This window comes from Atractosteus spatula, chromosome 18 (assembly GCF_055471065.1).
Source record: "Atractosteus spatula isolate fAtrSpa1 chromosome 18, fAtrSpa1.hap1, whole genome shotgun sequence".
NCBI lineage: Eukaryota > Metazoa > Chordata > Actinopteri > Semionotiformes > Lepisosteidae > Atractosteus > Atractosteus spatula.
The window spans coordinates 5,789,318-5,815,578 of NC_142723.1; the positions used below are offsets into that span (position 1 = coordinate 5,789,318).

At 51.1% G+C, this 26,261-nt stretch overlaps 2 protein-coding genes across 5 annotated transcripts in view; one reads left to right on the top strand and one right to left on the bottom strand.

Annotated features, from left to right (window-relative positions):
- The window catches only part of chtf18 (CTF18, chromosome transmission fidelity factor 18 homolog (S. cerevisiae)), a 37,201-nt gene extending 19,107 nt beyond the window's left edge, over window positions 1–18,094 (bottom strand). The window contains exons 1-18 of the mRNA XM_088936695.1: window positions 17,854–18,094; window positions 16,956–17,174; window positions 16,737–16,869; window positions 15,193–15,382; window positions 14,948–15,040; window positions 13,734–13,786; window positions 12,832–13,003; window positions 11,230–11,454; window positions 10,998–11,095; window positions 10,693–10,816; window positions 10,276–10,430; window positions 9,885–9,978; window positions 9,201–9,299; window positions 7,986–8,116; window positions 6,087–6,216; window positions 5,705–5,929; window positions 4,094–4,243; window positions 1,063–1,193 (exon numbers count right to left, since the gene is read on the bottom strand). Coding sequence (XP_088792821.1) covers window positions 1,063–1,193; window positions 4,094–4,243; window positions 5,705–5,929; window positions 6,087–6,216; window positions 7,986–8,116; window positions 9,201–9,299; window positions 9,885–9,978; window positions 10,276–10,430; window positions 10,693–10,816; window positions 10,998–11,095; window positions 11,230–11,454; window positions 12,832–13,003; window positions 13,734–13,786; window positions 14,948–15,040; window positions 15,193–15,382; window positions 16,737–16,869; window positions 16,956–17,174; window positions 17,854–17,941 — 2,510 coding nt within the window. The 5' untranslated portion in view covers window positions 17,942–18,094. The remainder of the gene's footprint in view (window positions 1–1,062; window positions 1,194–4,093; window positions 4,244–5,704; window positions 5,930–6,086; window positions 6,217–7,985; window positions 8,117–9,200; window positions 9,300–9,884; window positions 9,979–10,275; window positions 10,431–10,692; window positions 10,817–10,997; window positions 11,096–11,229; window positions 11,455–12,831; window positions 13,004–13,733; window positions 13,787–14,947; window positions 15,041–15,192; window positions 15,383–16,736; window positions 16,870–16,955; window positions 17,175–17,853) is intronic.
- Window positions 18,095–18,222: 128 nt separating this feature from the next.
- rpusd1 (RNA pseudouridine synthase domain containing 1) lies at window positions 18,223–26,190 on the top strand. Of its 4 annotated transcripts, none has more exons than XM_088936534.1 (7): window positions 18,223–18,358; window positions 19,969–20,053; window positions 20,411–20,658; window positions 22,063–22,186; window positions 22,331–22,433; window positions 23,186–23,287; window positions 23,865–26,190. In XM_088936534.1, exons 3-7 carry the CDS (start codon window positions 20,477–20,479, stop codon window positions 24,248–24,250), a joined length of 897 nt encoding a protein of 298 aa, XP_088792660.1. In that variant the 5' UTR covers window positions 18,223–18,358; window positions 19,969–20,053; window positions 20,411–20,476; the 3' UTR covers window positions 24,251–26,190. The 4 variants fall into 4 exon arrangements, with proteins under 4 accessions (XP_088792660.1, XP_088792661.1, XP_088792662.1 ...); XM_088936535.1 differs by having other exon boundaries at window positions 20,465–20,658; XM_088936536.1 differs by lacking the exon at window positions 19,969–20,053 and having other exon boundaries at window positions 18,238–18,358; window positions 20,461–20,658.
- The last annotated feature ends 71 nt before the right edge of the window (window positions 26,191–26,261 follow it).

The following is a 26,261-nucleotide window of genomic DNA, read 5'->3' on the forward strand; positions in this document are numbered from 1 at the left end:
GGTCCGATCAGTGACTTTCAGGTGTACGGACAACTCTCGCCTGCGAGAGATAGCCAACAATTACCGGCATCAGCAGCATATCTACTATGGTCCTGCTCTTGGCAAGATTAGTACTTATTTTGCTTTGGGCTCTAATGTGTCCCAGGCCAGACCCTGCAGGCACCCGGGAGGCTGTAGAGAAAGCCCAGAGCAGCCTGGCTGACCAATCTCACCCTCCCCTCTCTGCTTGAGGAATCCCAGTCACCAGCTGGCTGGTTTCATGTCCCCAACTCAGACCCTTGATCTACACTCAACAAGTGCTCAGATGACTCAAAATGACACATCTCTTTAATACTTTCTTCTGCCATGAGGAGAGGGGGGGGGGAAACTCCTAAGGTGTTTGCATTTAGAGCGCGATCAAATCCTACACTTATTGGGCTGGTCGTTATGATCCAGCCTCTCAGTACAACCAGGGGTAGCCACAGTAATTACAGCCTGGTTCTCCTTGTGACTCAGAGCTCACCGCCCCTGGCTGCCCACTAGTGGACATCGTATGCAACCTCCCCCAGATGAGCCTTTTCAAAAATCAACACACTGTGCAGCTCGAAAAACGAACGGAACGCCATTCATCAAGAGCACTTTTAACGTATTATATCCGTGGAAGATTCAGATGAATTAAGGCGTTAGTACTATACAGTTGCGCAATAGAAGTACTAGGAAAATCATTTAAGTCCACACCTGCAGCAGCGCTGCCTCCGCCCGGATTTCAGCAGGTGGGAACCGTGATACCCCACAGATCTGCGCAGAAGTGAGGGGCTTGGTGCTAAATGACCATGTAGTCCATTTCCCTTTTAAGCCACGCATCACCACAGTTCAGCTGAAGTGTGCTCTCAGCAATGCAGCCAGCTAGTGTCGTTTTCGAGCGATTACCAGCCACATGGCGACAGCTCTGCTCGTGAGCAACACGTGGGTGGCGGGCAGTGTAACCCGGCGTGACGAGTGTGACAGCGTGCAAGGCGTGCAAGGCGAGGAGGGCTGCGCACAGGCTAACGGCGCACAAGTGCGCAGTGGTGCAGTACTCACGGTTCGAGCGCGTAGATGTACTGCCCCTCGGGGGTGCGGCTCTGCAGGTAAGTGAGGTTATAGGACAGCATGGTGTCTATCAGCTCCAGGAGCTGCTGCCTCTCCCGCGCGCTGTACAGCTGGGGGTTCACCTGGGGAGGGAGAGGACGCACATGGGTGACCCCACAAACACACCCAGCCCCCCCTTAACAACAGGGTAAACCAAAACTTTTTTCCTCTCTCTCCTACAAATAAAAGAAAACACACAAACTTCCACAACATGACAATTTTCTCTTTTGTTGCGAACTAAACAGTTCTATACACATATAATACAGGGACATCCAGCAGCGCTGAACCTGCCAGCTAACCAGCTCAGTGGGCTCCAACATTGCTTATCACACTCTGCCAACGAAATTTTATTACGGTCCAAAACCTCAGAGTACAACCACTTCATCCTCCTACAGAGAAGCCGAGTTAATGACTAAAGGCGAGGTGGGCGCACAACGACAAGATCTGCAGCTTGCTTTTGTCCCTTGTGTCGCCATCTGAAGCTTTTTTAAATACACAAACAACTTCGAAAGGCTCTTGAAAAGGTCATTTCTGGCAGCAGGGGTGGTCGTGCGCTAGCCCGCTCAGAACGGCCGCGCTCTCAAGCAGCGGATCATAGCGGCAGGGTCGGAGGTCTTAAAACAATTAACTCGGGAGTCCTTCAGCAATCACACCGCCGGCGCCTCGCTGAGCGCAGGTGGGCAGGGGAAGGGAGAGAGAGAGGGAGGGAGGGAGGGAGAGACGTCAGTCAGCTAAGCCATTGAGAACGTGAGGAAAGAAAATCCGAGAGAAGAAAAGAGAAGTAGACAAAAAAAAGAGAGAAATGGAAAGACTGTGCCCTGCAAAAAGCAGAAATCTCTTGGAAACTGGTCTCGATCTTCTTTTTTCTTTCTGTGAGAGCAGGCAGAACTAATCGTCCCGACACCCTTCGTCACCCATGGCTACAGAGGCATAGTCTTACCCACAATCCTCCAAAATAAAACCCCTCCTCCCCCACCAGCCTTACTGCCCCACACAAGGCCACGCATGATCCCCAGATCCACAAACGCGTTGCCTGTGACTCTAGGCCTTCAGACACTGGGCTAGGGGCTCTCATTCCATGGCTGCACTTGTCTAGTATACTGCAGTCCCACTCCCAGTGGAACACAGATGTGGCAGCCTGGACAATCCCCAGGAAAAAAACAGCACAGGGGAGCAGCTGGAAAGCTGGATCCACAGTGATAATGATCATGTTGCTTTATTAGTCCTATACAATTTCTTACATTAGGAATTCGTCTTTTCGCATACCCCAGCTTGCTCTCCATGAGACACGCAGACAGGGAGAGAAGCCTGGGGTCAGAGCGCAGGGTCAGCCATTGTACGGCGCCCCTGGAGCAGCTGGGGTTAAGGGCCTTGCTCAGGGGCCCAACGGAGTAGGATTCCTCTGCCGGCTGTGGGATTTGAACCGGCAACCTTCCAGTCACAGGCGCAGATCCTCAGCCACAGAGCCACTGCTCCGCCCCAGTGTAGAACGCAGAACAATCTGTGGGGAGCACAGTCGCACCAGCCTTGTAAGCAGGCGCACTTGATGAGGAGTCTCCGAAGCGAAAAACGCACCACAGGAGAAATATGCTGGAAAAGGTTTATTAATACTTCATGCAGGCCGCTGTGTAAAACTGGCTCAAGCAGCCCCATCAACAGCCGTCCTCCTAGTTAAATGACGCCTGTCCTCCTTTTCAGCCAGGCAGCCTCCCCTTGTGGAATGCAGGCAGGCAATCCTATGTCTCCGTGCAATAGATAATTAAAAAAGGTAAGTGCTTTCTAATTACCATGGCTGGAGCAGTGATTAAAAAATAAAAACAAAGTCTGGGGACTGGATATGTAGGTTAGCAAGCAGGCCGCCCCCCACTCTCCTTCACTCCCAGCTTCCTCGTGCGAGGAGGACAGGCTCAATCTGCAGCGAGGAACGGCGGAGTTTTAATTACTCTGGACGGGACGGTGGAGGAGCGAGCCGGCCGTAATTGAATTAAGATTACCTCCTTCTGCGGTCTGTAATCTGCCTTTACAGGTGCCTCATCCGCTTCCCACCCCCGTTCAAATCTCATTAAATTTTCACGGCCGAGGTGAAGAGTCAGGATTCTCGGGCTCCGAGCTTCTTTAACTGATACCGTGCTGCTCAAATTGGGCAACGTGCAGGATTATTCAACGGCAGAAGGGCATGGAGATGGAACCGAGAGCAGAGTTCAGGCCGTGTGTGAATGCAGCCGGGGCCGGCTCTGTTCGTCCCTAAGGGGGGCTGTTGAGAGGTGAGCAGCACAACGATGTGAGGGCACAGCTGGGGGGCGGTCTGACAATAAATCACACCGTCGGGCAGAAGCTCAGAATCACAAGGCAGGACAACGCAGACACGCAGACACGCAGACACGCAGACACAGCCGTCGCTAAGAGGGGGGGCATTAGGGGGCTAACGTGGGAGCTAACATGCCCCCCTCCCCCCAAAAAAAGAATTTTCTAATAAAGTGGAAAAAAATGTTTGTTTATTTTTAAAAAAAATATTTATGTAACTAATCTAACGTTTCAATCAAATTGTCTTTTTCTGTCATGACGAATGGAAAAAAACGTAGCTGGGCCCTGCGTCACATGTGAGGTTTCAGGACGGGATTTATAATGCAACACGGGAGGCGGTTTTGTAGCCAGAAATTGTTTACTCTCGTTTCGTTAATCAGAAAGCTGGGCTAACAGTAGTCTCAATAATGGACATAAGAGAATGGTTCAAAGGACCGTCTTCAGTCAATTTGCTGAACCACATTTGACTTTGCCTCCTATATTGTAGCGTCGATTGGATAACTCTCATCTATAGAGTCACGCGTCTCAAACTGGCGCTCAAACCCGCCCCCCCCGGTTAAAACCTAATGCCCACCCGCTCGAATTGTTCTGGCGACGGCCCTGAGACGGACCCACGGACCCACGGACCCACGGACCCACGGACCCACGGACCCACGGACCCACGGACCCACGGACCCACCGGTCTCAGCCTGGGGCAGATGACGTCCAGCAGGAGGCTGAGGATGTCCAGGGACAGGACGTGCAGACCCGTGCGACTGCGGATGGCGGGGTGGATGTCGGCCAGCATGGCCGTCAGCACGTTCTTGGTCTGCTGGGTTCGGGCCTGGGCCTGAGGAGAGGGGCAGAGAGACAGGGGCCTGAGGACGGACAAGCTGGGGCCAGTCATCACACACATGGAAGCAAATCAATACTCCGACACCACAGGACTGGAAACAGGAGCTTTTAACACTCATCACGATTACAATGCACCACCTTAAGTGGACTTTCTTCATTTCAAACACTCCCCTCCCTATCCTTTAATCAGTAACATTTAACATTCATGTTCTACGACTCGGGCAAAGGACCACTGTATAACACAAAAATCATTCCAGCTCCGAATCTTCTCCACCATTTGACACAATGAATAAAACGGCCGCATATATTTAGATATCAAGCCTTCCTAAAATAACTCGTGGCCTCGATCTGTGCAGAGAGGACCTGCTGTCACAGCTGAGAGGCGCAGAGTCAGGACGAGGTGTTATATCTGCTCCACTGCCTTTCGAGACGGAACATTAGCCTCAGCTGCAGCCTCAGACAGAAGAAGACGGGCTGACCTGTTTATTGCTCTCCTCATTCCTTAAGTAGTTTGTGCAGGAGAGTCAATACTTTTCTTCAGTTCTTCCTAGCACACATTACTGGTTTAACCATTTCAAGTGAAGGGAGAGCTTCACTTAATTCCTTAAGTTGCTTGGGTACCATGAACAGGGACGTTGCCCTTAGAGAATCGATGTCAATTTTTGTCTCTGCTTTTGCTTCGCCACTCAATACCCCTTTCATCTCACTTGAACACAGAAGAACTCTTGGTCTCAGTTCAGAACAGGCAGCAACGCAGAACTGGTCAAATCCTTCCAGAGACAAAAAAAGGATCCTTGAATTTTATTTCATATAAAGGACCCACAATATGGTTATTCAGATGCAGCAAGAGACAGTGTCACAGTTCCCTCCATTTCCAGTGACTCTGGAGCTATAACGAATATGGAATCCAAATTCAGGCAGAAAGAGAAGCATCAGTCACTGTCAGTAACGGGAAAGGCCCAACCACGCTGATAAAGACAGGGATAAATGGAAAACACTTTCCTTGGGCACAGAAAGAATGGCCATGGAGCCTCTTGAAATTGAAGAATGAAGTGTCTCTGAGCTTCCTATAGCAGTAAGAGAAGACACCATACACGTTACTCTGATGATCTTTTCATGTACTAGACTAGAGCACAGATCAAGTGCCTACAGCCCTGGATCAGAAGGTAAAGTACTCTGGTTTTCATTTCAGCGGAGTGAACAACTTTAGAACTCATTAGATTAATTAGTTGCTAAACTATGCTTTCCAGATCCACGTTAATGTATTTATAAAACCTGCAGGACTGTGGTTCTTCAGCACCACAGCAGCAGAGGCCTGGCCTAAACCCTGGTTATCAGACTGCAGGGGAGTCTGCTACAGGTAGCAGGCAAGGCTGTTCAAACTGAGGCAGGGGATCAGCTTAACACTAAACCCCAGCCTATCCAGAGAGAGCTAAGAGTGGCACGGTTAAGTCACCTCGTACTGGCTGTTGGGGTAGGCAATGCGGGGCACATTGTTGGCTGCAAAGAGCAGGTGGAAGGCAGCAGGCAGGAAGGGCAGGTATCTCATCAGGGAGAAGTTCTGGCCGTGCATCATGGTCTCGGCCAGCAGGTCCGTGAAGCCCAGCCACTCCAGCCCCGCGCATATTCCCCGCAGGCTGGGGTCCTTCAGCTTCATATTGAGGAAGTTGTCGTACAGCCCCTGCAGAGAGAGGATAAGCGGAGAGAGGGTTTGACGAGGGAAAGCTAAAGGAGGAGTGTGTGGCAGCTGCCCGCCTTCTCGGACTCCAGAATTTCGCTCGTCTCCGACAGTGCTCTATGGCCCTGCCTGGCCCAGTGCAGGCGCTGCAGTCTCGTACCTGCGCGAGTTTCTCGTGCTCGCCCGCGGAAGAGACCAGATGCAAGATGTGCGTCAGTCTCTGTGTGGAGGCGTTGCCCGGCCCAGACCCCTCCTCCAGGCCCATGGACAGCTCCTGGCCAGCCCTCTTCCTGCAACACAGCCCACAGCAACAGTCACAGACCTGGCCCGCCCAGGGGAAAGAGGACTCCCAACCTTCCGAAACCAAGAAAGAAACTTTCAGAAGGCTGCCGGGGGCGTCAGTGTTCTTCTCAAGCAAAAAGAAAGAATAAACATTGTGCTCCAAATGCCAAACACGAAGCACAGAGATGCAGGCACTATCCGCTAGGAAAGTAACTGCATAACGCGTCCCACGTTCAAGATGGCGGCACCTAACAAAAACCCCAGTCAATCAGTCTAATGTTCACTGGTTCCCTGCAAGACCAGCAATGCTACAATACACCGGAAAGCATGTTTCGGCTCGCACTTATAAACCAAACAAACATACACAGAATCTGCTTTTTCAGGCTTTTTTTATCACCACCAAATACACTCTCACGTTTGAAACTAAGGGTCTGTAAACACTAGTCTGTAAGGGTCTGGAAAATGTTCCCTTGTAAAATAATCTTCCCACTATAAAAAAGTACAAGCCAGGCAATATGAGATATGCTTATCAGTTATATCAAGGTTTTCTAAAACATGCAATTTGCTGGATGTCACCATTTTTGTACAATCCTCCCCAAGTTGACACCTTGTTTAAGTCTGTCTTGAAGTGAAAGGGTTCTCTTTATTTGTAGTGTTTGCTTGAGCCAAGTACTTCCTAGCTAGCCGAAACATGCACCAGGTTTATTTAAAGACGGAAGGAAAGGATGATCAACTATTTCTTTGTATTTTTTTTTTAAATATGGTGCCTGAATTCAAGCAGCAACTCTGTTACAGGAACCATCAGCTGGAGGAGCCCTGGAAAAGCTCAGTCAAGCACTTGCCTCACTCAATCAAACCACATAGAGCACATCTGGAACATGAAACAGAAGTGTCTTCTGCCTCTCTAGGAGAGCTGCACGACGACGATCAATAACTCACTGAAGGGCCAGACAGGAGCAGGTGCAGTGTAAGGATCACAACCTCCAGGCCCTGTATTATGTAACTCTTTATTCAACCTGCCAGATGTGTGCAGCTGCACCCAGACAGCCCAGGGATTAGTGCCCAGTCTTACACAACACTCGCACACCGCCCAGTGCTGACCTGCAGTTCCAGTGTCCCAGCACCTGTTCAAGACAAATAACTCAACACGCCTGTTGGCCTCGTCTCCTACTTACACTTTAATGGTCCACCACCAAAGTCTTGCCTGTAACATGTCAGAAAGCAATTCTTTGTGATGATGTTAAACGTAGCAAGTTATCTTATCCCTCAAATATTTTTATTCCTTCATCTTAACAACCAAGTCAACAGAAATCAAATTCTCATTTATAATAATGGACCTGTAGACTATATTTCCAAATCGGGGCATTTACAGGAGCTGTCTGAGTGAAACAGCTCTCTCAAAGCTACCACAGCAATGCCTCACTTGGAATTTAAACCCACAGCCCTCTGGTCTGGAGTCCAGAGTCTTAACCGTTCCTCCACCCTGCTAAACTTTTACAGCATCTTTGTAATATTCCATACTAAAAGGATGGACTTATTTTTTTGAAATGCCAGTCAGCAGGTGACTCTCTGACAGAACTGGGAGCCCATTAGAGCTACCAGTTTAGCACCATGTGTTTTTAATAGTGAAGAACTACCTGCAGAATGGCAAAGAGGTAGCTGTCATCCGTTCAGGAAAAGCCCCAAGTCACACGAACATATAAACAGACACAAAAGCTTGTACTCACACCGAGCTCGCCCGAGCCGAGCCCCAAACTCCCCATTTAGGGTTGCGTACCTCTTGACCCTGGGCAGCTGGAAGATCTCCTGCCACACGGAGAACAGCCCCTTATTCTGGTCCTTCAGCCCGACTGTCATGGACTGCACCATCCGCTGGTCCAGCTGCCTTCGCCCACGGCCATGCAGAAACTGCACGACAGCGCACAAATATAAAGGCCAAATGAAAATTGAACTCAAAAAGCCCGATTTCAGACCTGCATCGAAGCCATTTCAAAATCCACTTCAAATGCCCTCCCAGTTAAATCAAAGAAAAAAAAAATAGGCAAACGGATCTGTTGTCAGATCCTTCACGGGACTGAAGAATATAAATCATCTCTATCCTACTTCAGTTAACAACTTTGTTTTTTCAGATTTTTAAACTACAGTTTTTGAGGGGGGGGGAACCATCTGGAGCCCCAAACTAAATGTCTCGATGAAAACCTGGCAACCAAAACAAGCTCATTTGTTCAACACACCACCTTCTCCAGCTAAGAGCGGGGATTCTGGGACAGACAGCGAACAGGGTGGGAATGCGGAGTAGAGGCATTTAATGGTGGGGGGAAAGGACGGTGTGAAGGGGCTTCTGTGCTGACAACACACACCCAGGTCTCCTGCAGTTAGATGCAAGCCAAGCAGGGCCCCTAGTCAAACAAATGCGTAACCGCCGACAACATGTACAAAAGAACCCATACTGAAACACTGTTTGTTAGCGCTTCACCGCCAGATCAGCCGCCAGCCAGCAGCCGCGATGGTACCTAGTTGCACAGCTCTCAAGTCACACGCCTTGGTCTGAAAATCTCGTGCAGACCCATTGGCACCCAGCCTAAGAAGATTTTTTTTAAAAATGAAGTAATGAACGCGAAATTTTGAGATTGTCGCAGGGACTCGCGATTCCGTTAACAGGCCAGTGTGTTCTCTGTACTTGAATACAAGAAAATAAACCGACGTATGGCTAAAGCTAACGTACCACGTTTCGTCATCTGGTACCACCTGGCTAGTCGGCATTCGATACAGAAAGAGGAAACAGCTTGGAGAGACTGGACGCGTCTCGTCAAGACTCATTCAGATCAGTAAGGTTACGGGACACATGGGAAATTCCAATGAACCACAGTGCCCGCTCTCTCATTCTTCCCCAGAAGCACGAGTCATTCCTTTCGCAGGCGTCACCGGTAACCCCAGCTGGCAGGGTGACTGCCGCGCTGGCGAGCTCCGGCACGGTGCACGGGCCCCTCACCTGCAGCGTGTTGATGCAGGAACGGATATCGTTGTCGGTCTTCTCGCAGAGAGCCATGAGGGCCCCCGTGTCCGCCTTCATCCCCTGCCTCTTCGAGATCTGGAAGAGAGACGGAGAGAGAGGAAAAAGTGCTGGCAAACGAGGCGATTTTCAAACGGAGAAGGGGGCTGGGGGGAAAACTCACACACAGACAGCAACATTCTCTGAACCAGAGGTGTAGCTGGGATCAGTAAGGGGGTGTGTGTGTGTACAGTATCTGTGTTCCAGTGCCTCAATGAGGCTGTGCTCCAGGCAGGAGAGATGTAGCTGTGATCAGTAAGGGTGTGTGTGTATAGTATCTGTGTTCCAGGGCCTCAGTGAGTCTGTGGACCAGGCAGGAGAGATGCAGCTGTGATCAGTAAGAGTGTGTGTGTGTATAGTATCTGTGTTCCAGTGCCTCAATGAGGCTGTGCACCAGGCAGGAGAGATGTAGCTGTGATCAGTAAGGGTGTGTGTATATAGTATCTGTGTTCCAGGGCCTCAGTGAGTCAGTGGACCAGGCAGGAGAGATGCAGCTGTGATCAGTAAGGGGGTGTGTGTATAGTATCTGTGTTCCAGGGCCTCAGTGAGTCAGTGGACCAGGCAGGAGAGATGCAGCTGTGATCAGTGTGGGTGTGTGTGAGTATAGTATCTGTGTTCCAGTACCTCAGTGAGTCTCTGGACCAGACGGGAGGGTTGTGTCGGAGGAAAGGCCAATAGGAAGGCCTGCTGGCGCAGCTGCCGCAGAGCAGGAACATAGCTGTCCGGAAAACACAGAGAGGGACTTGAACAAACACACACACACATTGAAGAATCTGGGCAACAGGAACAACTACAGTCAACTAAAACTGGTAATAACGGGACGTCTTTAGTTACACACAACAGCTGTCTGATGTTTTTGCCATCACGACAGAAAATCCTTCGGATGTCCAACATCGCTTCAACCCCTTGAACAACAGCCTGGGAGAGATGGACTGTACTGGGGAAACACAGATACAAGTCCAGCAGCAGCAAGCCTCTGCAGGAAACACACATCTGGGCACGTAGCTCCACCTACAGGTCATTGCAGATACAGATGATCGGCCTCAGCAACACCGACTCTTTCTTCTTCCTCTTGCTCTTCCCGAGGCTGCTGGGCGCCCCCTCCGCCCCCGCCTCCTCCTCTCGGCTCTCCTTACGGTTCAGGGTGGCCAGCAGGACGTTGATCGCCGCCTGGGAAAAAACGGAAACAAGCGGGTCAGGGAAAAAAAAACGCCAAGAGGACCAAGAAGAGAGCAAGGAAGCAGGAATGAGGCTGGGAAAGGCGGGACGAAGACGTAGGAAGAAATCAAAATTTTAAAAAACGGAAAATGCAGCTCTTGTCAAACCGGGTAGGGTATTCAGGGTCACCGGCGACTCCCCAGCGGGGCGAAACGGGAATGGAACAGCTCGGGCAAGCGAGGGAGGCGGGGGGGCGCGGCCCCAGGAGACTCACGGAGGGCGCGCCGTCAATCTCGTCGATCACCAGGCAGTTGGGTTTCTCGTTGGCCCCCAAGACGGATTTCATCTGCGTAGCCGTGTCGATCCTCTTCTGGAAGAGCTCGGGGCTCCGGTCGTCGCTGTGCCACGGGGGGGGGGGTCTCGGTTAGGAAGCGTTACAAATCCGTTTCTCTCCTGGCCCTCATCAGGGCCACCTCTCTTTATTACTACACAGAGCTCAATCTAAACCTCAAAAATACTCAATACGCGACGTTTTTCATGCCCAGATATTCCTGTAGCACTTTAAAAACACCGCCCCACCTGGCATTCATCTCCACAACGTTGTACCCAGCATGCTTTGCGATGACATGCGCCAGAGTGGTCTTGCCCAAGCCCGGCGGCCCACACAGCAGCGCCACCTACAGGAAACAGCATCACGCACGGGCCATAAATTCCAAATTAAATCTCAAACCTCTCAAAAGAGATCAAGCGATTGGGACGTGGGACGTATGGACAAGAGCGATGAATGTAGGTGTCCGAATGCATCGCTCACCTTGTATTTGGGCCTTTTGTACTGGTCCAGCTCGGCCTCCAGGATCTCCTCTGTGATCTGGGCCTTGGTCTTAAACCGCTGGTTCTGCTGCTCCCCCTGCTGCCATCTGCCGCTGAGGGACTGCTTGCCATCTGCCGCCGGCTTGGCCTTCTTCACTGGCTTCTCCCTCCCGAAGACCACGGCGTCCCACAGCTTCAGCCACTTGAGCAGGCAGCGGTTAGTGTACTGCAAGGGGAGAGGCACTCAGAGGCAGGGAAGGATGGACGTCTTGGTGGAAAAGAGAACTAGCCACTCTCGGGACTTTTGAAAAAGCGAAAGGACGCCAAAAGGAGCAATACGAGGAGATCGTGCGCCAACGCGACGCGGAACTGGTGACTTCTACGCCTTGTTAAGTCTTTCACAGTGCGAACACATTCAGATCAGTACAGGAGGGCGTCAGAGCCCCAGTCACCTTTCAAGATGTCTGTGCATGAACGCACTACCCTCTCTCAAATTAAAGATGCAGATCGACGTGTTGTTGCCGTGCTGGAAGGGTGGCCAGCTGCTCTGGTTCTCCTGCACTGCTGCAGAAGACTCTAGTTCAAGAGCCACACTGTTACAGCAGTCTGATTCAACTGGAGACCCATGGGCTGGGCTGGGCCTGGACAGGGACCAAGAGCCTCCGGTTGAAGAAAACCAGACTGACACGGTGGTAAACACAAACGGATAACAGGGAAGAAAGACTACATATAAATACATATAAAAGATTGCCCGAATCAGATGTTAACATTATCGTGAGGGATTACAGGGAAGTTGCATGATTGTGCCCCTCATGACAGTGTACCTGCAGAGTGTGGCCTGCTCACCTGCCTCAGACTACCCGAAAGTTTCGTTTTCAAAGTGGTATTTTTCCAGCAACAGAGCAGGGAAACTTCTTACTGCTGGTTTTGCTTGTTCCGTTAGGTGCTGTAATTGCATCAATGTAGATGAGGTTTTGAATTATATATCCTTAATGCACGCGTGTGTCCGACAGTCTAGTATAATTGTGTAAACAGAAGGTCACAGAACGTCAGAATCCCTAAACGGGTTATTACTGACACACTGGTTTTCCATACAGTGCATGTTTTAAAAACCTTTTTTTCCCTGTTTATAGCCCTATAATATATGGAGTTTAAAATTCGCTCACTTAGATCTATAAGCCATCAAACTACATACTTTGTTCATATATATTACTTTAGTGGGCTTTTCACACAGGTGCTAAATCAACTTTTTATGAACATATATTTCTGTAAAGGAAGTAAGTTAATTTTATCACGAAAGGAGAAACGTCACCTTTTGGCCCAACGAAGCTTGGATTTTGGAGGTACAATAAATATTGAGGACTAGATTTGCTGGGGAGGTTCATTTCTACAATAATATCCCTCTAACTGGGATTTCAAAAGGAAACAAGACAGGCCTGAATCAAATGTGCCTTTGGATGGGGCGTCTCCTGCCCACACTCACAATCACTCAGGGGTCACTACAAGGGGATATCATCGCCCTGCCTTTGGGTCTGATTCAGGAAATGAGGGGACACTATTGCAGTGTAGCCTGTGTCACCTGGGTCAGTGAACAGAGACTTACATCATCACTTAGCAGGTCAGTGAAGTGCCGTGGTGAGAACCTGTCCACCCAGAGTCGGGAGGAGCTGGAGTCCTTTTCTTCATCCCCTCTCTCCTCCTCCTCCTCACCCTCTCCCTCAGTCTCCTTCACCTGCTCCTCGCCATCCAGCTCCCCGAACTCCTGGTCAATACGACTGCGGGGGAGGAAAACACACGCTGTCGTGGAGGGCGACGCAGACTGTGACACACACACACACACACACACACACACACACACACACACACACTGCGGACAGACGCCACGACAGATACCCCCACACTTTAGTGTGCGACTGAGGACGAGGGTCAACCACCTGGTGTCGAAGGGCGATTGAGGACAAGGCACACTGACCCTGAAAATACAAGCATATTGTCTGGGAGCCAGTCCCTGGGCAAGTAAAGAAAGGACGCCCCAGGATTAACATAGCACTCCTCTAAACTTTCTAACCCAGAGCACAACTTGTCCCCCCTTTACTGACAATGATTATTAAAGTGTAAAGGTCATTCTAACAGGATGTTAAAGAAGCTTGGAAAAGGGAAACCAAATGATGTTTCTCCAACACCTAAACTATGGTATGTAGAGTTAGGAAAACAACTTTGTTAAAGTCATCCTGAAATTGGAATAGCGGGTTAAAAGCAAACAGAACCATTGCTGAATTCATTCTTTTGGCTGTTAACTTCTAAGGCACAAGATCTCACTTACTCTAGCATCGTGAAACTACACAGCAGTGAGTGTGGTGTTTGCAAGGACTGCCAATAATGAAGTTCACACTCCAGAGCAAAAAAAACGCTATGCAATTTGAGGCATCTCCCAGCTATGCAGCTGATGAAACTGCGCAGGTTTCCTGCAGTGTACCTGTGGACAGGGAGTGGAGGGACGAGTACCTGTTGAGTAGCTCGCTCAGCCTCTGAGACTCCTCCACCAACTGCCGATGACGCTGGAAAGAAAACCCAGACACACCCTTATCCACTAACACCAGGCCTGACAGGGGCCACTTTCACTCCGAGCACAGAGGCAGGAAAGTCTCCGTTCCTCTGAGCCCATTCCCCCCCCAAAAGAAGCGATCAAATCCCAGAATTCCCACACCGGCTAGAACCAGAAAAGCTATCAGTCCTACTGGGGGAGGAAACTCAACAGATCTGCAGCCAGGAATGTGATCTCCTATCACAGCCTGGGTTACACAGAGTGAGCCTCCCAAATATTATTGGCATTAATAATAAGATGAAAAAAAAACAGAAGAAGAATTAATTAATTATAGCAATAACGTCAGGCTTGGAAATGGTTATTGCTTTCGGAACACTGTAGTTCAGCGTTTCTCAACCTCTTCCATCCCACGTTACAACTTATAAATATAGAAATAGTGAATCACGCCACCCTCCTCCACACACATCACCAGCCCCAACACATTCTTATCAATATCAGAAACGCAACTCATTTCAGTGTCGGCCTTAAAGCGCATGCTTGCCTTATCCTAGCAGCAGACGACAAACTAAAGTTGCAGGAGGAAGAGGCGTTCGTGGGGCCAGTAGGGGGCGCTCGTCCTGCTGTCTGTGTGGGTCCTAATGCCCCAGTACAGTGACGGGGACACTATACTGTAAAAAGGTGCTGTCTTTCGGATGAGACATAAAACTGAGGTCCCTGCTCTCTGTGGTCAATCATGGCCTCCTAATAATCCCCCTCTATGAATTGGCTTCATTACTCTGCTCTCCTCCCCACTGAGAGCTGGTGTGTGGGGAGCATTCTGGCGCACTATGGCTGCCGTCGCATCATCCAGGTGGATGCTGCACATTGGTGGTGATGGAGGGGAGTCCCCATTACCTGTAAAGCGCTTGGAGTGGAGTGTCCAGAAAAGCGCTATATACAGTAGTTGTAAGGAATTATAATAAATTACGTAATAAATGCCAAGCTGGACTGAAGCTGCCAGGTAGTCTGGAAACTGTGGTATCTGTTCAAACAGTTTTGCTGAAGAGCACCCGGCACATAAGGGAATAAAATCTAGTAACAAGTTTATTCAACTCTTTCCCTGGGGTCTGTGTGCCAGGCTGATAAAAAGCAGGCCTGGGCAGTGGGAGGCTGCATGACCTGGGTGTGGACCTACCTTTTCAGCCACCTGCTCCCTCAGCTGCTCAATGGGCACAGACAACAGCCCCAGAGACCACTGGGACCTCCTGAGCGACTGCGTGTCCACAGCCTGAGAAAAGAGAGGCGGAGACAAGTTACTGCGGCTGACCGCTCGCCCACAGAGCCCCCGCGCGACTCTGCGATTCAACACAGCCGCCCTCCGCGAAAAAGACCCCACACAGCCCGCAGACCGGAGGGCCCTCCAGTCCTGCCTGCCCTCACCCTGCTGTCCTCGTCCTTCATGGCCAGGTAGACTCTGTTCCCCGAGGAGTCGGTGACACTGATGTAGTCCCCCGAGGGGGGCGGCCGGTGAAGAACGTGCCTCTCCGGCCCGCGGGGCTCCCTCCTGGGGGTCTCCTGCAGCTCGGCCAGCCCGCTGATGTCTAGAGCCTGCCGGGACTCCGCCTGCACCCTGTCAGAGAGAGACTCGCTAGCACAGAGCCGACGCCCATGTCCCCACGCGGCTCGCACAAGGAATGGCCCTGCTTTGTCACACCTCAAGTTCAAGTTTATTGTCATTATACTCATACACAGGTATATAACGAAATGCTATTTAGCTAGCTCTCAGACGATACGTAGCACAAAAAAAACAATACAATTGTATAATAGCATGGTTCCTCTGCATGATTCCTCTATTTCTGCAAGACTCCTGTGCATATTCTGGGTCAGGTAATACGATTAGATTTTCCAGAGAAACTGGTTAAACGTTTCAGCCTTTGTGTTAGTCCTAAAACTCGCTAATGACGCTCCTCTGTGAAAAAGGCTGTGGCAGACAAGAATCAAATACAGACAAAAGGGGCATGGACAAGAGAGGCCACTCGATCAGCTGATAGGAGATACTATTCAATATCGAAACAATCTCACTGCTGGGCTCCAATATGCACATTCGCAGTTTTATTGTATCTTGGTATCAGGATAAGATGCAACACTTCATACTCGGGTAATGCATCACAGAGAGACAGCGCCTTCTGCTGGTGTGAGCTGGTTTCACACAGCTGTGTTTAATAGCAAGAGAGCTAGGTCATCTTTTACTCCCACAGCCATCAACCTGTGTTTGGACAATTTAATGTACAATTAGTTTATACATATTTCTCTCACACCACACATCTATCAAATATATTGTGTAATGTGTTCTGCCTGCTAAACGTACTGTGTTGTGTCTTTACCTGCCTGCAGAGCACAACTCCCATCTGGGTAAAGCAAAATAATGCCAGCAGCCATGTCACCCTGCTACTCACATCTGGCAACTCACTGCAGCTCAGAAGGTGGGAGCCTGGTCAGTACCTGGATGGGAGACCGCCTGGGAAAAACTGAGGTTTCTGCTAAGAGGTGTTCTAGGGGCCGGTAGGGCGTGCTCACTCTGCAGTCTGCGTGGGTCCTAACACCCAGAACAGTGACAGGGACACTATACAGTACTGTAAAAAGGCGCCATCCTTCTTTCAATAGACATAAAATGTCTATTAAAAATCCCAGGGTGTTTCTTGATAAGAGAGGGGGGGGACCAATCATGGTTTCCTAATAGCCCCTGTCTCTGAACTGGCTTCATTACTCTGCTCTCCTCCCCACTGAGAGCTGGTGTGTGGGGAGTGTACTGGCGCACTATGTCTGCCATCGCATCATCCAGGTGGGGCTGCACACTGGTGGTGGTGGAGGGGATCCCCATTACGTGTCAAGTGCTTTGAGTGGAAGTGTCCAGAAAAGCGCTATAGAAGTGTAAGCCATGCTTATTATTGTTAATTAAAGCAGCGGTGCTCACCGCCCCCTACCTGCTGCGTCTGAACGTGCTGTAATCTTCGGGGGAGGAGGGTGGGCTGATGTCGTCCTCCGGCTCCCCGCCGCCCGTCTGCGTGAACTGCAGCTTCTTCACGGCCTCGCGTCTCCGCCGCTTGGGCCGGGGGGCTGCGAGAGAACGGAGACACGTCAGCCGGCGGACCCGGGCGCCCTCAGCGCGGGCCCACGGGCGGGCGGGCGGCCGGCGCACTCACTCAGCTGCTCCGCGCCGGCCGGCGGGCGCTCCGCCGGGAAGCCGTCCTCCGCGGGGGGGCCCTCCGGGGCGGCAGCAGAGCCCCCTGGGGCCCCGGGGGGGCCGGAGGGCTGGGCGCCGCCCCGGCGCTTCAGGAGGGCGTCTCCGGCAGCGATGGCCTCCTCGAAGGACTGCGGCTTCGTCCTGAACCCGGACACCCTCGCTGGGGGAGGAGGCTCGTCTGCGCGGGGGAGAGACAGGAGCCGCCGGGCAACAGCTCAACTCATGATGTTCTGCATCCGCCATACCTCGTCATTTACAGTTCATCACACAAGACAGTCGCGTTATTAGTGGGGAAGGTACCAGCAAGCCCTCTCGGAGCCTGGTTAGAACTGTTGCAATTATGCAGCTAATTAAATAATCAGACTAATTATGTAACTATGAACGTGGGTAGAACAAAAAACAAACAAACAAAACACCAGGCCCTCCAGGATCCGAGATAGAGTTAGACTCTGATGAGAGGAAAGGCAGGATTTCCTACCGTGTCCAGTTGTGGAACATCGGCTTAACTCGGCTTCACTTTTTCAACAGATCCTAGATGATATTATATGGCCACATCTCCTATAAACCTGGAAACGTGTAACACACTTGCGGGCACTGAAGGTTCTAGAGTTAGGCTGACTTTCTCACACACAGACGTGCATGTATTCATCAAGGGTGCTGTTTTACAATAGCACGGCGAGTCCTGTCAGAGGTGAAACATCTTTCATTCAGCAGCGAAACGCCAGTGAGGTTTTCAGGCTGGGCACTCGAGGCTGAATTGAAGCTCCCGCCGACTATACCAGAGAAGCACTGCATCTGCTCAAGAACAGCGCAGTACAGAAACTGGGACGCTGTCTTGTAGCAGCTGGTCTACTCACAATCCATCTCGGCGAGGGCTTCAAGATCGTCCGCGAACTGCTGTTCAAAGTCATCCTCGATACCGTAAAGTTCATCGTATTCATCCATCTCTCCGCTGCGGTATCCCCCTCACCAGGGCTGTCGATCAGTTTGGTCCCGGTATATCATAACACTGTAATTATTTTTAATTCCCAAACTTTCCTTCCCCTCTACATTTCCTCTTCAACTCATGAATTGAACGCTCTCACATTTCCCGCAAAAGTTCTAACAATCACATCCGGGTCAGCCTTCAACGTTCTCGGGTCCCCGCCACGCCTCCTCGGGCTTCTGATTGGTCTGCCCCTGGGTCTGCCTGCTTGTGATTGGCTAGAGCAGGTTGCTGTTGTAGAGTGGCGCAGTGTGCCGGCCTGCTCGTGGGGTTGTTTGTATACGGATACAATGTGGTCCGGCAGGGGGAAGGTGATAGATTAAAAAGATTACGGGACACATCCGTGAAACAGCGGGGTTCGAGATCAGATCATACAGGTATGTTACTTGTTATATAATAAACTACTTAGTAAACCACTTTTTTTACAGGACGCTGAACTGAAATGAATGTCGTGTCACTCGTGGGGGACGTGTGGTGATGATCGTCATACTGCAGTGTTGTCTGTATATATATATAATTCTTAAAAGGTAGAATTAAGATACACCTCATTCAGTAATCAAATTTTTAAACAGTATCCACATTGTTATGTGCGCTGCCGGACAGGCGAAGTGCTCGAGGGGTTTCGCAACACGGCTCCTTGTTCATTTATCAATAATCGATCACCCGGTCAGGCACAGTGACCCGGTTTCTGCGTCCCTTTTCCACGATGTGGAGGAAACACTGTGAGAGTGGTCTTTCCGTACTGATTGACCTTGTATCCGGCGGGAATCTCGATGCGATGGACGACCAGACCCTGACAAACGTGTAGGGTCCTCCCTGCCCTGAGCGATTTGTTTTTTTCTGTCACTTGTGGGTGTCACTCGGTCGTACCGATTGCACGCTGAAGGCCTTGGCTTCTTTAAAATATTTTCTCGTTTTGCGCGACCACGAACAACAAAGCCGTCTTTCACTGCCCAGAACTCATAAATGAACTGCGATTGGCTGTCAGGGATAATACACGGGCTCTGCCTGTGCCATCTGAGATCGATAGAGCAGCTCAAGCACAGCGTTAAGCGTGCTTTAAATACCCCACAAAGCCGCAGCCCTTCACGGGACTGGTTTCACGCAAAATCAGAGCACCTTACACCCCTCGTCGCTGTCCAGTGTGAAGCATTCTCTTCTGAAAGTGCTTGTGTAGTTGTCCGAAATGTAGTTTAGCCCAGGTGCTGTCCAGGATTGCCAAGAAAAATCATCAAGTGGGATGCTGAGATCCACGTAGTCAAAAGAAAAAAAAATCAGTTTTGAATGTGATGTGAATGACAGGGAGACAAAGAAGAGGCAGGAACTCAAACTAAGGCTCACTAAGACTTTAGGTGCATTTGACGCCCAAATTCGTAAGACAGGTGGTCAGCTCTCCTGATGGGACAGTCACTGCGTAGAAGAGTTCCAAGCATCGAAAGCCACTGACATCCCCAGCACAGCCGCAACATCCCTATGAGGCAAATGACAGAATGTGTTTTGCAGCAGATTCATTCATGCTGGTTACGGTCTGCCACCGGGAGAAGGTCTCAGGCCACCGCTGGACACAGAGCAGTCTGGCCATCTGTGACTCGAGCTTTGCACCGGGGCACAGATCGTGTCTGCTGGGGTATTCCTCCTCCCATTCCTCTGCTAGAGCCCGAATACAAACCTAGGGGTCTGTGTGCTCTGGTCTCTGAACCCTAGATGCCACTTTTCCTCTAATCTCATCCCACAGATGTGTGATCAACTGTAACACAAGAAGCACGGAGACCTGTGTAGTCCTGCTGGACATTGTCCTGTCGGGATGAGGACGCAGGAAGGGCAGGAGTGGACAGTCTTAGGGCTTGACCAGTGTAGTGCTGTGCGGTTAGTTTGCCATCAACCACTACAAGAGCAGTTCTGTAGCGACTGGACAGTCCTGCCTGGACCATCCTGCTTGGATATAATCATCTGTCCAACCTGGAAAAACCATTGTGTGTCTTACCAGGTTAGAAAGCGCTGACTGCGAAGACCGGTCCAGTCTCCAGTGGACTGATGGCCCAGAGGCATTGTTCTGTTTAGAAGCGGCGCATGTGAGTTCTTTTCTGCGTTCTCATCCAGGTTGACAATCAGCAGGCGAAATCACCTCGCGCCCTGGGCGCAGTCTGCTCTTGGACTAACCAGGCGATTTAGTGCTGCTGCAACAGTCAAGGTCACGATGGTGAATCGCGCTCAGTCATGAAAGATCAGTTCATCCCAGTGGCACGAAAAACATTGGATCGCTCATCCAAATTCCGTATGCCTTTCGTCTGAAAGGCAGTATGTGAACAGAGTGCTACGTTTCTTTTAATGTCGAGTCAATTGCAGTTTGCATGCAGTATGTCAGTTCTGTCCACATCAGGCTTCCGATAATTCATCGCTGTGCCTTTCACTTGTGTCCGGTGGAGTAGTGACGGCGTGTCTCCCTCTGATCTCCTCGCGGCCGGCCGTGCGCTCGGAGGCAGGGAGTGGCTGCCATGGAGCCGGCCAGCCTGGAGAACCTGCAGGTGCTGTACCAGAGCCCGGACTTCATCGTGGTCAACAAGCACTGGGACATCCGCATCGACAGCAAGATGTGGTACGAGAAGCAGACTGTGCAGAGCCAGCTGCGGCACCGCTTCCCGGAGCTGGCTGACCCCGGCACCTACTACGGCTTCAGGTCAGCTCCGCGCCCCCTCTCCGACTTCTCTCCCTCTCGCCCCGGGCGCCTCTCGTGTGTCAGACACTGAGACACAAACATGGAACTGACAGAACTGGCATGATAAGGCTGGACCAGTTTTGCCGCTGGCTTAGTTGTGCCAAAGCAGAAAATGCAGTGAGTGGGGAATCTTGCATCACAAGACGAAAGAATGTGTAGGAGACCCCTTCGTACCGCTCACAAATGAAATTCACAGAGCTTTTGTACCGATTAATTACAGTGGTGCCAAATCAATAGCAATTGGCAAAACATTTGCAATCATTTAGAACAATATCAGTCTTGTTTTTTTAGAGGCTCGTTCTGTATTCCACGAGCTGTGAGAGATCACATTCTGGGCTGTCAGCTCTCGTGAGTTCCCTCTCCCCTCTCTCAGTAAGAATGAAAGCTGTTCTCGGGCAGGTGAGGGATTTGATTGTTTTGGGGAGGAATGATCGTCTAATCCCTGCATATTTCTTACAGTCTCTGCTTTTCCCTATTAGCAGTGCACATTCTATTCTCTCTGGACAGCCAGTCAGCCTGTGTTCGGTTTCTGTGGCCAGGCTGTGATCACTGAGCCTGTCCTCTCTGGACAGCCAGTCAGCCTGTGTCCAGTTTCTATGTTCATACTGTGGTCACTGAGCCTGTCCTCTCTGGACAGCCAGTCAGCCTGTGTCCAGTTTCTATGGCCAGGCTGTGGTCACTGAGCCTGTCCTCTATGGACAGCCAGTCAGCCTGTGTCCAGTTTCTATGGCCAGGCTGCGATCACTGAGCTTGTCCTCTCTGGACAGCCAGTCAGCCTGTGTCCAGTTTCTATGGCCAGGCTGTGGTCACTGAGCCTGTCCTCTATGGACAGCCAGTCAGCCTGTGTCCAGTTTCTGTGGCCAGACTGTGGTCACTGAGCCTGTCCTCTCTTCAAGCAGGTGAGCCTGTGTCCAGTTTCTATGGCCAGGCTGTGGTCACTGAGCCTGTCCTCTCTGGACAGCCAGTCAGCCTGTGTCCAGTTTCTATGGCCAGGCTGTGGTCACTGAGCCTGCACTTCTTCAGCAGGAAGGCCTGTTTCTCACCTACACTCCTTTCTCCTTCCTGTCTCTGTTTTCCACCTTCTCCCCCTCTCGTGAAGCGCCTGACACAGCCACCGAGACAGAGGCAACACACGAGAGGAGGGCAGGAGAGCGAGGCAGACAGAGGGTGTGGGACTGTCTCTGGAGTGCCAGCTGTAGCACTGCAGTGATTCTGTAATGCAATCCCACTTCTGGGACCGGCTCTCATCCGTACTGCAGTGGCAACACCAGGGCCGCGCAGGGGCAGGGCACTACTGCAGTGCAGCGTGGGGAGTGTGGCGACACGCGTGACTGCTGTGTGTGTGATCTGCTCCTCTGCTTTCAGGTTCTGTCACCAGCTGGACTTCTCCACCAGCGGGGCGCTGTGCGTGGCTCTGAACCGGCCGGCGGCGGGGAGGGCGTATCGTTGCTTCAAGGAGCGCCTGGTCACTAAGGCCTACCTGGCCCTGGTACACCGAGAGAGAAAGAGAGAGAAAGATTCCGAACCCGCGCTGTGTGTGTGTGTGTGTGAGCGGACAGGCGCGGGCACGCGGCTCTCACGACCCCGCGGCGACTCGCCACTTCAGCTCGCCTGTCTTTTTGCTGTCCGCCAGGTGCGGGGTTACCTGGAGAGCGGCCAGATGACCCTGGATTTCGCCATCGGCAGAAACACGTGTGAAGGGAAGACTCACATGATGTGCACAGAGAGCACAGAGGGTGAGAGAGACCACCTTGCTGTCTTTATTGTCTGACAGCCGCCCTTATAATTGATTAAATACCATTAGTTTAAGTTTAAGTTCAATGTCATATGTACCCACGTACAATGAAATGCTTCCTTCCACCACAAAGGGTAGCAGCTTTCATTTTCTCAGTTTGCCCAAAAGGATTCAGATGAGCATGTGACTGTGTGTGGCAGTGGTTTGTAACATTTGTAACATGGGGCCCAGTTTTTAGTTCTGTAGAGTTATGCAACAGTGCATCAGGATCTGTAGTATGGGCAGCAGCACTAGTCTTCATCTCAGTGTCTGTTAGACAGGGGCTGTTACTTGTCACCACAAATCATTTCTGTCACCAGCCTAGACCACCTCACCCTCACGTAAAGAATTGAATGTTTTAGCCATGCAAAGAGGAGACTGAGGGGGACACGATTCAGTTATTCAAAATCCTCAAAGGCAGCGACAACATCAGCTCCATGGGCTTCTTTAGAACCGACCGTGACGCTTGAACTCATGACACAGGTGGCCCCTACAGGGAAGAGCATTTTTTGAACTGAGAACAGGAGGCATGTCTTTACACAAATGGGTGCGGGAGCAGGGAGCAAGCTGCCCAGCTGTGTTGCTGATGCTGATAACCTGACCTCTCTTGAGAAACCTCTGGAAAAGATCCTCGGATGAATTAAGTTACAAACCACCACGTGACCTTCTCTCGTTTGTACCCCTTCTCATTCCCTTGTGCTGTCCCTCCTCCAGGCTGCGAGAACCCCAAGCCCAGCAAGACAGAGCTGACAGTTCTGGAGTATGGCCTGTACGATGGAGACCCAGTCACCAAGGTCCTGCTGCAGCCCCTCACAGGTACGACACCCCTCCAGGACACGAACAGCTCCAGGTTTTTAACCCATCCTTCAGCAAGCTGTAGCCAATCATTTAACCCACATATACAGGGTCTTGGGGTCCTGAATCAAGCTCCTTGGCAAGTTTTTAAAGCCCAATCCATATGATCCTTCATGAATTGTGCTAATGGGATTATGGGATTGTATCATAAAGCTACAAGCACCACAACCTGCTAGACGTTCGTAACCTTCATTCCTTTCTTAGGAAGGATTCTGGAAAATTACACACTGAATTCAGGCCCAGAAAGTGAAAACATACATATGATTTGGAGAAAAACTGCTGGGAACCCACTGAAGGTTTCTATCTTACAGTACTAGTGTAGTCAGTGAACGCTCTTAATACACGAACAACTCAATATTATTCAGGACCATAATATTTAAGACAGTTAAGGCAAGATATGCTTGGTGCCTGGTACTCTCCCCAGTTCTGAGACTGTTATAGTTGAGACCCTGTTACAGTCCTCCATGCTGTGTCACGGCGACAGGATGGGCGCCCTGTGCCTGTTGTCCCCCTTTCTCAGTGTGTGGTTCCCCTGCAGGCCGGACACACCAGCTCAGGGTCCACTGCAGCGCCATCGGTCACCCCATTGTGGGCGACTTCACCTACAGCCTGCGCGCCGACAGCGCCCCCTACCGCATGATGCTGCACGCCTACCTGCTGCGCATCCCGCTGGAGCCCGAGCCCATCCAGGTGACGGCGCCCGACCCCTTCGTGCCCGCCGTGGACGCCAGGTGGGCCCCCCAGCGGCAGGAGCGGACGCTGGCCGCGGGCCTAGAGCCACTGCTGGAGGGCGGGGGGGAGGTGGGGGGCCAGGAGCCGGCGGCCGGGAGCCGGGGGCCCGAGGGGAGGAAGAGCCCTCCAAGGGAGACGGAGGAGCAGAGGGCGCGGTGCCAGGAGTGGCTGCGCGAGTGGGATCTGGACTGAGGAGGCGTGCCCAGGGCGCCCACTCTCCGTTGATTGGGGGTTCACCCCCGTTGGACCCCGACAGACACCCACTGTTACCTCGGGTTGCAGCTCACTGTGTTTTTTCACTGTCCTCCCACTGTGATGTGAATCCTCCTCAGTCCCACCAGTCGAGCAGACCAGTATCGACTGCAGTGTGTCCAAGACTGCAGACCAGTATCGACTGCAGTGTGTCCAAGACTGCAGACCAGTATCGATTGCAGTGTGTCCAAGACTGCAGACCAGTATCGACTGCAGTGTGTCCAAGACTGCAGACCAGTATCGACTGCAGTGTGTCCAAGACTGCAGACCAGTATCGACTGCACTGTTGGCCCCATTTTCGGCAAACACCAGCGCAGTGTCCATGGGCCATACAGAACATGCCTGAACACGCCGCACTCAATGCTTTTTAATCTTCTCCAGTTCCCCTGTGCCACTGAGGGGTTGCAGAGAATTTTAGCAGCAGGGCGATGTGCTATCCCTGACAAAGAAGACACAGTGCTTTAGAACCGAACGTCCCTTTATGCGTCTGTGACCGTGTGCCAATGAAAAGTCACGGTTTGTTTTCAGAAAGATCCGATGTAAAAGTAAGAACATCACACCCCCTGCGTTTTTTTAAACAATCTTGTTTTTTAAATATTTCTAGCATATTATTTTATGAAGTATTATTTTATGAAGTAAAATAATCCTGTGTGGCCGGCATCTTTGAGGTTTCTGACTGGAGTCAGCAGGATGGGACAGACGGTCTTTTTTTAATTTGGAAGCCATTTCTTAACACTGCCCAAAACGCTAAAAAGGGCTCCGAAAGGACCGCCTGCCCCCTCACTTTGTGTGACCAGCGCTGTAAGAAACACCACAGATGCACACTTCGGGGAGTGATCCATTCTGCTTCCAATGATCCGGCCGGAACTTATCCAGACTAGCAAGTGTGTGCTTTGAAGAACGCACCAAGGATAAAGATCAGATAAGATCACTTTATTGGCCAGATACAATTTCTTGCTTTAGGAATTTGTCTTTTCACATACCCCAGCTTGCTCTCCGTGAGACACAGACAGGGAGAGAAGCTTGGGGTCAGAGAGCAGGGTCAGCCATTTATACGGCGCCCCTGGAGCAGCTGGAGGTTAAGGGCCTCGCTCAGGGGCCCAGCGGAGTAGGATTCCTCTGCCGGCCGCAGGATTTGAACCGGCAACCTTCCAGCCACAGATCCTCAGCCACAGTGCCACCACTCCACCCATAAGAGTGTGCTTCAGTTGGTTTACATGTTGGTGCACACTCAGACGTCTGATTCAGATGTGATCTAGTCTGGCAGAGGCCCAGAAGCAGCCAGTGGACAGTAAGAAAAAACGTTTTCGGAACTCTTGGGTTGTCCCCAGGTGGTATGGTGATGCAGTGGTTGGCATTGCTACCTCGCAGCATTGGGGCCCTGGGTTCAATTCTGCACCTGGGATGCTGGTCGGTTAATTGGCTTCTGGGAAAACTGACCCTGGAGTGAGTGTTTACGTGTCTGTGTGTGCCCGGCCATTGACCAAGCAGGGCGTGCCCTGATTTGTGCCCGTTGCTTGCCAGGATAGGCTCCGTCTCCCCAGTGACCCTGAATTGGATAGAGGCAGTTGGAAAATGGATGGATTGTCCCCGTTCCGACACCATTCCTTACACTGTGACAGGTCACCCCCTCCCTGTTGCCTTTGTAATCTGTATTCTGGGAGGCTGGGCTGCTTATCGATGTATTAGACCAGCACCGAATAATAAACAAACGGTGTTGCGTGTCTCTGTCAGTGTTTGTGGATGTCCTGTTTTGTAGTTGCCAGGTGTCTCCATGGTAAGTTTTAATAACGCTGTATTTCTACAAGTTGAAGCTGTATTTGTAAAGGAGCTAAAAAAGCAGCCAACCCCCCTTTAAATAAAGCTGTTCATGGACAAGGGGTCACTGCATGCTTCATCTTGTTGAATTTGTGGGGAGGGGGGCAGAGGTCGGAGGTCAAAGGTCAAATGA